This window comes from Filicampus tigris, chromosome 10 (assembly GCF_054856515.1).
Source record: "Filicampus tigris isolate MCC_2025a chromosome 10, RoL_Ftig_1.0, whole genome shotgun sequence".
NCBI lineage: Eukaryota > Metazoa > Chordata > Actinopteri > Syngnathiformes > Syngnathidae > Filicampus > Filicampus tigris.
Genome location: NC_141226.1, coordinates 12,702,910 through 12,715,515, shown reverse-complemented (window position 1 = coordinate 12,715,515; position 12,606 = coordinate 12,702,910). Strand labels below are relative to the sequence as shown.

Sequence of the window (12,606 nt, the reverse complement as noted above, 5' to 3'; positions counted from 1 at the left end):
TCATAATCAAGACTTGACAATGTGCTTTACTAAATAATGTGAATTCACTTTCCAGGGTGTCATCATGTGATGTTTTAAACTGTTCACTTTGACATTGTATTTAAATAAGAGCAAACAATGTCATCAGCACAACAAATGGAAATAATCAGGCTTTTTCCCTTCTTTTTTCATTCCCAAGGATTTTATTTACTTGTTAATGGCTCTGGAATCAGTGACAGTAAGAGAGCAAGCATTTCTGCCGCCGTCAGCCATTTGACGTCACAAATCTGCGTTGGGTTCTGGTATTACATGTTTGGGCCTTCGGTATCCACCATTGATCTGCTGGTTGAGACAGTAAGTTGCCCTGTACAGCCTTTGTAACGCTGACAATATGTGAATAAATATTTGTTTTCTTAAATAGAAATCCTCCAAAGCTTTGGTTTGGACTCGCAGAGGGACGCAGAATCCAGAGTGGCTCAATGCACAAGTAACCATCGACATGGACGAAATGATGCGGGTAGAGTTTTAGCTTAACTGTGCACAATGTATTAGCCGAAATGATTGTGTCCATCCATCCATCCATCCATCCATCCATGCATCTTATCCGGGGTCAGGCGCAGGAATGACACTTTTGAAAAAGCCCTACCCTGCCACTTCGTCCAGCTCTTCCGAGGGTATCCCAAGGTATTCCCAAGCCAGCCGGCAGACATAGTTCTCCAGTGTGTCCTGGGTTGTCCCCAGGGCCTCCTCCCTGTGGGACGTGCCCATCCTGATCAGATGACTGAGCCACCTCATCTGGCTCCACTAAGAAAAACAGCAGCAGCTCTACTAAACTAAACTAAACGTATGACCGAGTTTGTCACCCTTTCTCTAAGGCAGAGCCCGGACACCCTGCGGACACTCATTTTGGCCGCTTGTATCCAGTATGTTGTTTTTTCAGTCACGATCCACAGGTCGTGACCATAGTTGAGGGTAGGAACGTAGATTGACCAGTAAAAAAAGTGATTTGCCTTTTGGCTCCTTCTCCACCACAACAGATCCGTATTTAGAGTGTGACACGGGAATGGATTTTCACCTCCGTCCATGATCTCACCTCCACAGAAAAATCCCGTCTCGTCCCAGTCCCGGACCATAGAGAATCAGTGACCAAGGGCAGCCTTACCAGATTCCAATCGTCACTGAAAACGAATCCGACTTACAGCTGGCAATGCGGACCAAATTCTGATATCGGTCATACAGGGACCAAACGTGACCAAACAGCTTGTATCTGGGGGTTCGGTACCCCATATTCCCCATCAGCTGCCTCTGGAGTCCCACAGGACAAAATGCCTGATAGGACTCCTACTTCACTTGACGGCATCCCTTAGCGCAGGTGTCCACCAGAGGCCACAGCTCCGGTCAGCTGCCTCGACAATAGAGGCGTGGAACATGGTCCATTCGGCCTTAATGTCACCCGCCTCTCTCGGAACGTGGGTGAAGTACTGACAGAATTTGGAGTTGAAACTCCTTCTGACAAGGGACTTTGACCCTTACAATTCGGTTGGGCCTGCCAAGTCAGACATCTTATGACACCATAGGAGCCAAAACACCATCAGGTGGTGATCTCTCTTCACCCAAGTGTCCAAAAGACCGCTATGATTATAATTATTGGAAAACGTTTTCTTTTGCCCGAACGCAGTTTACTGGAGATCCCATCTTGAGCCAGGCCTGGAGGTGGGACTCGAAGGCAAGCGCCTAGTGACTGCGATCATCAGGCCGTAAGGGTAACTTTGTTCCGCCTTCCCATGCTGCTGGGCTCACCACCGGTGGGAAGGGCCGTAGGTTTTTAGTGCAATGTGAGCTGGGCCGAAGGCAGGGCGGTCAGATCCCCGGCTACAAAAGCGCGTTTGGAAGGAAACCGCTTAATCACCCCAACCTCCCGCAGCCCCCCACTATCGATCAGAACCTGAGTTGTGTTCTGTTTTTGGACTTCTTCGCTCGTCGCGGATTAGCCATAATGAATACCACATTCATGACTGTGTCCACTAAAGATAAATGAATGAATCATTTTTTTTCTCTTTAAAGGTGATGTTCACTGGCCACAGAAACAGCAACAGTGAGGGATTTATCGCACTTGATGATGTCACAGTGAGCAATGGGGCCTGCAAGAAGCAGAGTATGTGGATATTGCATTTTCTCAACAAATTGAGGAATAAAGGGTGTATCGGTCATGTATTCAAATCCATATTTTTAGGTACTGAACATTCTGTACATTTTGAGTTCCCACAAGGAACAAACTTGGCAAGGGTCAGGATTCAGGAAGTGTAACTTCCTCACACTCTGTCATTGCCTTTCTCTGCATCCAAATCCTGTCTGGATCCAAAAAGAAGATACATACTTATTTTTTCCAATCTTTATTTTATTGGAGAATTTACTGTTAGCAGTTTTATTTGGACTTAAATTAATTGCAGTCCTTTTTCCACAAAACAGAAGCACTTTTATGAAATGCATTTTGTTCCCTTATTGTTGGTATACCGTTACACCACTTGTAGTAACCTTGCAGGGACACAGAATATTCATTCATTTTCCAAGAAAGTTGCATTTCTCACATTTATTTTGTTTGATATCATTTTCAGGCGTCTGCGGATTTGATTCCGACTGGTGCGGCTTTGAGAACGACGTCAGTCACATGGGTCATTGGGGGCGCAAAAGAGCCACGAAAGACAATGTGGATCACACCTATGGAACTGTGAATGGTGAGTAGAATCAATGAAGGCATAACGGAGCAAACAGAGGCCATCACTGCAATAAACAATAATCACACATCTGATAACAGTCTCCTCGGGTAAATGTTTACAACTTCCACTCAGCAGTTCAGCAAAAGATAATGGGCTCTTTCCTTTAGGTTTCTATATGACTGTATTCATGCCAAATCCCAATCAACCTGAGATCGCTCAACTGTTGTCACCTGACTTCATTTCCCCTGTGGAGATGTGTGTACGATTCTGGTGAGTCCAGTGCTGCAGTGGTGCACCTTTTAGAGCTTTTCACACCGTATATAGCAAAGCGCAGTGCGCCGTTGACGTACCCATTCATTGTATTTTGTATTTTTGCTCATAATGTACCGGAATATAAATGTTCAATTTGGGCGCAAGGCAATTGTGATGTCAGACGCCACATCTAATAGGAGAGATGGTGGCGTTGGGATTTGGAGTGAAAAGAGCAAGTTATATTGGCAGTGTTGTCGGACACACGCATGAACAAAACTTGAAGAAGCCTAAAGTACAGACACCTCGGAGTGGTCATCCTGCCGAGCCTAATCAGATGAACCCTTTCCCTTTTTGCCGCCATTAATCGGCTCCTCCTACTCTTCAGTGAATGGAAAGCCAAGTATTTTCATTGTAAAGGTGACATGTCCATATTGCCTAGCTACAGCCTACTTCACGTCCATACAAGGGAGAAAAGGCACGCGGCCATTTCCTGCTTGGCCGCTTAAAAACAAGTGACAAATATTGCAACTGCCGTTCTCCCTGCTCCCTACCTCACAGTGATAATGTGCGAAACAAGTGCTGTGTGAAAGCCCCATGACTTGCTGTTGCCTGAAAATGAAGAATAAAATAAAATATACGTGCATGTCATATGTTTAACTAGGTACCGGCTACCTGCTGGGGCATCTAACAAGCTGTCTGCCCACGTGTGGAGTGGGGTACTGGGTAAGGCCCTTTGGCAGCGGTCTGGAGCTTCCTCTTTGGACTGGGAGGTGGCAGAGGTCACAGTGTTCTGGCCAACAAAGTTCAACGTAAGACCACCTTGTTTAGTTGAGAATGATCAGTTTACATTTGCGCAGTACTGTGGAGTAGATGTTCACACATCTGCCCTTTGCATGTTCTCCCTATGCTGGTGTGGGTTTTCTCCGGGTACTCTGAATTCCTCCCACACTCCAAAAGCATGCATGTGAGGTGCATTGAAGAGAATTGTCCATAGGTATAAATAGGAATTTTAATACTTGTTTGCGGGCTGCACGGTGGTCGACTGGTTAGCTTCCGCCTCACAGTTCAGAGGTCGTGGGTTCGATCTGGCCTCCCTGTGTGGAGTTTGCATGTTCTCCCCGTGCCTGCGTGGTTTTCCTCCGGGTACTCCGGTTTCCTCCCACATTCCAAAAACATGCATGGTAAGTTGATTGGACGCTCTAAAAATTGCCCCTGCGTGTGATTGTGAGTGCGGATGTTTGTCTCTGTGTGCCCTGCGATTGGCTGGCAACCAATTCAGGGTGTCCCCCGCCTACTGCCCGAAGACAGCTGGGATAGGCTCCAGCACGCCCGCGACCCTTGTGAGGAGAAGCGGTACCGATAATGAATGACTGAATACTTGTTTGCTCATTGGGCCTGTAACGATGCCGTATTGAAACCATTGAGACATTTTGTCTTTGAAATGGCAGAACAGCATCACGCCCCTTCCAACTCCCAGATTTTATTTTTGATTTAAGTTTATTAAAAAAATATGATTAGATTGAAGATAAATTTCTTCTGTAAGCCTCCTCAACCTGCATGTCTTGTGACTGACTAGAGCAGGGGTTCGCAACCTTTCACAATCATAGAGCCATTTCGACCAGGTTTCCATGGAAATGAAAACACTAGGAGCCGCAAACACTTTTTGAGATCTGAAATGAGTCTGTTTGCTGTCAGACGATTAAAATATTTCATCGTGATTAATCTCATTTTTCATCGTTAACTCGGAGTTAATTGCGCATTTCATTTATTGTAAAAAAAAATCGTTCGATTTTTCTGTCCCATTATTTTTAGTGAATTTTAATACCCTTAACATGAATAAGAGGATTGATTTTCTTATGCAAAAAAAACTTTGACGTAATAAGAAGACATTTTTGAGACAATAACACAATAACAATAACATACACTTCAATCCGACTTTGACTGTCAAGTTAATGTAGTTATCGTTAGCGTCCCAATGAATGACTTCTATTTTATTTTTCATTTAGTTTTCGCCTGAATAAAAGTATTTGTGATGAAATAAATGCCGAAAATTTTAGTCAACGAAATTAACACTGGTAGTCGCCCTCACCAACTTTACTTTATCTGCAGGTGCAGTTCCTTATCAACAGCAGAGGCGGGCAAATTACAAAATTTTGCCGGCCCGTCATTTGTAAGAGGCCTTGCTGTGGTCACACCCACAACGTCCCAAACGCCCATTTCTAACCACACGCATCTGCGAAAATACCAAAACAAAGAAAAACTCCACCCATGCGCACAGTTAGACCATGTTTTGCGATAGATTTGCGCTGGACCATCCTAGGGTGTATCCCGTCTCTCACCCCAAATTCAACTGGGGTAGGATCCACCTCAGGACAAGCATTATAGAAAATTAATTGATGGACACAGAATAAACTGTATTTCCTCCTTTCTACTCTCCCAAGGTGGTGTTTAGGGCATCCCACGAACCGGGCATGAATTCCACTGTCCAACTAGACGATTTTTCTGTGACGAAAGGGGCTTGCTCTCCTACAGCCAACTGTGACTTTGAATCGGGACCGTGCAACTGGCTCAACAGACTCAGTGAAGACGGACACGGCTGGGTGTTGGCAAATGGGGGCTTTCAGGGTCCACCTATAGACCACACCACCGAATCCCCTGAAGGTAGAGCTTCACTTTGTTTGGTCATGTCTTCAAACTGTTAGACGCATACTAAGGGCTCTGTTTTCATTAATGACGTAAATCCTGCACTATATAACTCTACCCAAAAATACAAATATGAATGCATGTAATTGTTACACCCTTTATTCGTAGTACTGATGATATTAAATATTGAGTCCCTGGTTTTTGGACAAAAACATCAGCTCGCTGATGTAACGAAAACCCCACAATGTGCAACATATGATTAATCTTAGTCACGCGAAGTATTGCGATGAGTTACTCCCAATTTACTGTACATCCTGTGGTCACCTCCTGTCCTAAGTAAAAATATTTTTGGGGAGTGTGTGACAATACAATGTTGTAAGGCACTGGATTCAGTCGTAACACTGCAGTAATTGCTATCACTGTGTGTTCGCTTTCAGGTCTGTTCTTGTTGAGCTTATCACCACACACCAGCACCAATGTGGTTCGCATTGCATCAGAATGGATCCATCTCAAAAATGTGCCAGCTTGCCTCACCCTGTGGTACTATATTGATAGCAGGTCAGCAGAAAGCAAAACCCACAACCATTTTCGAGTTGTGTGTTGACATTTCCTAGGATGCACTTTATCTCACTTTTTCCTCGTGGACTTCCTCAAACTGTGTGCAAAATCACCTGCTTCACTTGGTGCAAAACAACACATACTCTGGGTCAGAGTTCGGTACACGGAAAACAAACTTGTACATACTGACACCCCTGCCCCCAGACACATGCGTGCAGCCCCCCCACACTAAAAAGTAATTTACATTTTGTCAAACAGAAATCATAACAATTAGATATGATTATTACATTTGAATTATTTTTTCAAAACATTTCTTTAAAGGTGAAGTCAATCCCCAATTTTTCTTGACAATAATATTTTCTAGGCGCCTTCACTAGTCTAAACCATTCTGATTAATGTTGCGTTTGTGAAATATGAGTTAAGCAGCAACCCGTTTTTAGCCATCTCAGAAGGCGACCATTTTGCCACTTTCTGTCGACTGAAAATGACATCAGCGTTGCGCAGTGCTGAAGCATGATTGGTTGTTACCGGAGCCCTGAGCAACTGTGATGTCATTTTCACTCTACAACAAGTGGCAAAATGGCTTCCCCCTAAGATAATAACGCGTACATTTTACTGCTTAACTCATATTCCACAAATGCAATATTAAATCCGAGTGCCATGTTTTGACGATAGGGGCTGCAGAGAACATTTTCTTGTAAAGCAAAGTTTTGGGTTGACTTCCTCTTTAAAAAAAAAAAATATATATATATATATATATATATATATATATATATATATATAAATACAGTGATATAAATACAGTGGTGCCTTGAGATACAAGTTTAATTTGTTCTGAGACCACGGTAGTGACTCAAAACACTTGTATCTTAAATGATCTTTTTCCTTTGAAATGACTGGAAATGCCTGTAATTTGTTCCAGCCTGCCCCAAAAAGCAGACAAATTTAAAAAAAAAATTATTATAATGAGGAAAAACTTCACTCCATAATATTGTACACACATTTTATAAAACATACAGTCAGGACTTAATTAAATGTCATAATTTTGGACAAGTGTTCACTATTTGCCAAAAGTACAGTTTATTATTATTATTATTTATTGAATTGTGTTAAGTTTGCATCCACCATACAGCGGTCATCTCTCAAGTGTGCGCTCTAAAGTCAAAGCAAAGAATCAGCCATATGACAGCATGTTTATTGAAAGCAGGGTTCCTACACAAGTATGGAATTTGATTTAATACTTTTCCAGGTCTGGACAAGTATTGAAAATGTAACCAATTGTTTATAAACATATGAATGTTTCCAAGACTGATACAACAGCTCTATTTTCTAAAACAATCTTAACGCAGCGAGTCCGGGACCTTGCGCGTGCTCGTTCACTCAGACACGTTGGAGGACGAGGTGATGTTCCAGAGAAACAGCAGCACTGGACACCGTTGGAAGAGCTTCTCTCAAAGTTTACAGCAGATAAAACCTTTCCAGGTAGCCTAGACATTTAATAGCTGAACTAATTATGTTTGGAAACAACGCTGCAAATGAGCTGTCGCATTATGTTTAGTTGCAGATAGAAGCACAGACAAAGAAAGGAGGCTTCATTGCCATCGATGACATCAGTCTAACAACCGGTCCTTGTCAAGGTACTCACTTGGTTGTGTTTATCTACTACAGTACGTCACAATATATATTTAAAGGAAAGCTAACGTTCTTGCAGTGAATGAAACGATTTCGACGTTTGTGGGCTGCACATTTGAAAACAACACGTGTGACTGGGAAGACATCAGCGTCGGCCAGGGTCAGTGGGAAAGAGGAAGGAACGCTACTGGGAACACTGGACCGTCTGTTGACCACACACTGGGAACGGTGCTTGGTGAGGCCATGCACTCAAACTGTCCTTCTGTTATTGTGCATACTAATAAGTGCAGTATTGTATATTTAAGGACACACTGGTTTGTCATTGGGGGTGGTGCCTAGGAGTCCATTAATGCAAAAAAGGGAAGTATAAAGGAAAATACCAACAAATACCAATTTAACCTTTTGTGAGCTGACTATTTTATGAAATGTGTAAGTGAGTGAGCTATTCTAAATTTTGCCAGATAATGGCGTAACAGAGGTGGGGGGAATCATTTATAATCTTCTGCGCCCAAACTCAGTGAGTTTGTTCAGCCATGACACAGAAGATGCGGTGCTGTTTTGTACTTTGAAATGAAAAAAAGTGTGTGTAATTCGTGAGCATTGTGATATTTCGACGATAGCATTCAGAACAGATTTTTAAAATGCATGACCTGTCCTTTATTGAGTTCAACAGCATAGTGGTTAGCAAGTTTTCCTTGTCGGTAATGGGTTTGAAGCTCGGCTCTTGTAGAGGTTGCACATTCTTCCCGTGCTTGTATGAGTTTTTTTCGTGCAATCTGGCTTTCTGCCACGTTACAAAAATATGCATATAGGGTTCACTTACTGTTGGTTCACTTATATTGTCCATAGGTGTGAATTTGAGTGTAAATGGTTGTTTGTATATTAGTGGCCTACAATAATTTATTAGACTGTAGCTCACCAGTGACCTGAAGGAGGTCAAGCGCTTTAGAAAATGAAGATATGGATGTCTCTTTTAACCCCTGCCACAGTAGCCTGGCCTTGCTGACTTCAAATCTTGTATCTTCCAGGCTGGTATGTGGCGGTGACCCCCAACAACGGGGATCATGTGAGCCCTGCTGCCTTGCAGAGTCCCATCATGAAACAGGCCAGCATTGCCTGCACGCTCCACTTCTATTACAACATGTATGGAGAAGGTGTGTTAGAGTGAGGTGTACTACCATGAATATTTAATTCATCGAGTTGACAAGTTTTCTCTTAACTTCACAATTGCTTGTTTTTAACCCACAGACAGCTCTCTGATTTTCGTGTTGATAACAACTAAACTGTAAATGTAATGTGCACAGGCCAAAAACAAATCCTCTTAGACTTTGTAAAGTGCATTCCGTATGCCTCTTCTAGTTCAACCTTGCCCTGTTTAAGAATAAAATCGGTCCAACCTGTGCATACTGTTGCAGACATGAACGAGTTGAAGGTGCTGCTCGGTGAGAGCTCTCGCAGCACTGTACTATGGTGGCAGTCAGGTGGCGGTGACGATGTATGGAAACACGGCGAGGTGTCGCTCGGTAGAAGGCGTCAGGATTTCACTGTCTTCTTTGAAGCCACGCGCGCATTCAACAGGCTGGGCCACATTGCTGTTGATGACGTTAACTTCACCAGCTGCAAATTGCCAGGTAGTAGGAGAGACGGTACTGACGCTCAGTCTGCTTTGGAAGCAAGATGGTCACTGTTCTTGGGTTTTTGTTTTTTTCTCTCTTCCAGAACCCCAACCTATATGCCCCGACAATATGTTTACTTGCAGTAATAACGCATGTGTGGAGAAGAACCAAGTGTGTGACTTCACAGATGACTGTGGCGATTGGACTGATGAGCGCAATTGTGGTGAGAGGTCACAAATGCTTGTCATTGACTGACAAAACGTTTCAGGAGGGCTGAAAGAAATTAATGGAATTTTCATTCAATTCAATGTGAAAAGATTATTTCAGATCAGAGATAGGAAATTCAGTTCCAGAAAGTAAAAGCCCTGCCACAGTTTGGCTTGAGCCACAGTTGCTTCTAATCAACTGAGCTCATTTACCTGCCGCTTGAGTAGAAGAACCTGTGGCTAAGGCCAAACTGTGGCAGGGCTTTTACTTATTTTATTTGACTTATTACGATAATTTGTTCTATGAATCAATTTCTACAGCGATTCAGAGCGTTTGATGCACGTTGTTGACATATTTATTAATTAATTAAATATGATGACATCAACCACACATCAGCGGTGCTCAGAATATGTCTGCCTGTATCAACTGTAGATCACATTCACCAAAATCGCAGGGGCATGATGTCCCTCAAAATGCCGAGCATGGGCAAAGTTATCTGCCAAATTCCCGAATTTGCACCAGCATAGAAATCAAGATGTGCCAATATTTATGTTCAAGCGCACATGTGCTGTCTACAAATATGGAGTCCTTATTTCAATGCAGAGATTAAAGAACAATATACTGCATAACAGCTCCTTTACATGGTTGACTTTTCTGTCCATGTTTGTCAATCACAAGCACTTTTATCCTGTGTCCCTGATGATTAACTATAGAGCAACAAGGTGTGAAAGAGCGCTGCAGCTTTGAAAAAGGCCTGTGTTCTTGGGCTGAAAGCCACTTGAACGAACCCGGAGCCAGATGGACCAGACGAAAAGGACAAGACGCCTGGCCTGATGACGGCCCCCCCCGGGATCACACCCTCAACAATGCTGCGGGTGACTGAAGAAAATGCAACACATTAAACCTGTTTTGTTGACATCCAAGTCATGAAATGGGTTTGTTGCCAACCAACTTCCAGATCTTTTGTGATTCTTCTGTGATGTGTCGAATGTTATTTTCTCAGGGCACTATATAACTCCAGGGACTCACCTCACTGACAGGGGGCAGATATTGGAGATTCTCTCCAAAACGTTACTTCCTAGCTCAAACTGCACGGTGGGTTTGATTGGAATTCATGTTCTGTTTTGTGGCAATGCAGGAAACTTGAGTCAAATGAAATAGTCTACAACACATGAATGTGAGTTATCTGAAAAAACAAATCATAATGCTGTATACAGTAAAAGTCAGCAAGTCTTCTGAGTCTTCCGCTTTGTGAGTATCTGATGGATTAAGTCCACCAGCAAGAGCGATACTACCGGTGATGACAAAGAGGAAAGGTCTGATGATAACAATTGAACCGGCAATGCTACTTACTTTGACATAGAAAAGTGTCTCTGTAATTTATGACAAAGTGAGTGAAACTATCAATTGAATATATAGGTAATTACATACACAAATGAACTCTATCAAGCATACGCTAATTTAAATACAATGTAGCAGGAAGTATACTGGCTAGTGCATCTTCAACAGATGAGTAGTTTCCCCTTTTTGTTTTATTATACAGTGGTTAAAATCTGTGTATGAGTCACTTGATAATGTATCTGCACAGTTAATAAAGGTTTTGTGATGACAAATTAATTCACTTTGCATTATATCCTATAGAGTATACAGTATGAGTCAAATTTTATAACTTTCTGTTGCCTTTCTTCTGTGTTTGGAACTCTACCTTAAGCGGTAATAATGTGAATTATGCATGAATGTTTGTCCATATAGATCAGATTCTTCTACTACAGCCTGCAAGATACCACAGGAAAACTCTTAGCGCATTCCAGGACGTTTCGCTCCGGAACCGACGACACCGTGCTGTGGCTCAGGATGCACACGCACAATTACAACTGGCAGAGGGCACACGTCACCTTCTCCTCCCCTGTTAAGTCCAAGGTGAGTGTACCAGAAGCCAACTCATAATATCTGAATGTACACATTAGCACATCTGATATTAGTGTTGACATTTCTCATGTCCACTTCTCTTGCCTTGGTATTTAAAATAATATACTGCGCATATGCATTTTATTCTTGGGCCAACAAGCTGCTCATCTACAGTATGTTAATTAAAGTGATAAAGGCTGCCGTATTTACAATCACCAAACCATTTATTAGGTACACGTGCACAAGCTGGAACGGCTTAATCGCATTCTCGTTCACTTCAACGGGGAAATTATTTGAGATAAAAGTGTTTGGAGCTACAAGCGTGGTCACAGAATGAATTAAACTCGTATCTCAAGACGCAGCGTAATTTTTAATATGTCCCTTAGCAGCACAAAAAGGCACTCAAGTGATGACCGTACGTACATTTATGTCCTACAATGGTTTTTTTTGTCTTTTTTTACTCTTCGCCAATACCTAAGTGTACCATTGATGGCAAAGAGTTATTTTGATGACCATTGAACTGGAAAAAGAGCTCAGTTTGAAAACTTTAGAGAGCTAAACTTTCAGAGCTGCTTACTTAGTGAAGGATTAAATGTGAAAATAAATGTGATGTTCCTCCCTAAGATTGTTTTCAGGTATGAGCGAGGCACTGGTGACAGAGGACACGTTGCCCTGGATGACGTGTCCTTCTCCAAGGATTGTACCTTCGACCCTGGCAACAGCCCACTGCCTGACACGTCGCCCACTTCGGCCTCCCCCACCACAATTGGAACCTCCTCTGCACCCACCAGCCCATGTCAGGTAGGCTATATCTAATGGCTATGACAAGACAAAGTATGCAATGTGTGTAAATGTATTTGTGCTTCTGTTTTATTGCAGGATGATGAGTTCTTTTGTTGGCGGTCAGCAGGGGAAATGTGCATTATTTCAACATTAGTGTGTAATTATCATCCTGACTGCCCCCAGGGGGAGGATGAGGATAGCTGCGGTAGGCTTTATTCACTATTTATTTGTTTTTTAATCGGGAAATACAATGTCACAACATGATTGAGAAGTTGATTTTCATTCAGGGACTTACTTTGTTTTTTCATTCA

General features: G+C 42.6%; 1 protein-coding gene across 4 annotated transcripts in view; it reads left to right on the top strand.

Moving 5' to 3' along the window:
• LOC147140865 (MAM and LDL-receptor class A domain-containing protein 1) overlaps positions 1 to 12,606 on the top strand; it is a 51,293-nt gene that overhangs the window by 24,143 nt on the left and 14,544 nt on the right. For all 4 annotated transcript variants that reach the window (XM_086043061.1, XM_086043059.1, XM_086043062.1 and 1 more), the window contains 19 exons: positions 179 to 333; positions 401 to 496; positions 2,044 to 2,134; positions 2,595 to 2,714; positions 2,864 to 2,966; positions 3,610 to 3,757; positions 5,390 to 5,609; positions 6,029 to 6,149; positions 7,499 to 7,631; positions 7,708 to 7,786; positions 7,861 to 8,016; positions 8,810 to 8,935; positions 9,197 to 9,412; positions 9,501 to 9,620; positions 10,318 to 10,479; positions 10,608 to 10,699; positions 11,357 to 11,524; positions 12,137 to 12,313; positions 12,392 to 12,500. In XM_086043061.1, the coding sequence (XP_085899187.1) occupies positions 179 to 333; positions 401 to 496; positions 2,044 to 2,134; positions 2,595 to 2,714; positions 2,864 to 2,966; positions 3,610 to 3,757; positions 5,390 to 5,609; positions 6,029 to 6,149; positions 7,499 to 7,631; positions 7,708 to 7,786; positions 7,861 to 8,016; positions 8,810 to 8,935; positions 9,197 to 9,412; positions 9,501 to 9,620; positions 10,318 to 10,479; positions 10,608 to 10,699; positions 11,357 to 11,524; positions 12,137 to 12,313; positions 12,392 to 12,500 (2,592 nt within the window). The remainder of the gene's footprint in view (positions 1 to 178; positions 334 to 400; positions 497 to 2,043; positions 2,135 to 2,594; positions 2,715 to 2,863; positions 2,967 to 3,609; positions 3,758 to 5,389; positions 5,610 to 6,028; positions 6,150 to 7,498; positions 7,632 to 7,707; positions 7,787 to 7,860; positions 8,017 to 8,809; positions 8,936 to 9,196; positions 9,413 to 9,500; positions 9,621 to 10,317; positions 10,480 to 10,607; positions 10,700 to 11,356; positions 11,525 to 12,136; positions 12,314 to 12,391; positions 12,501 to 12,606) is intronic.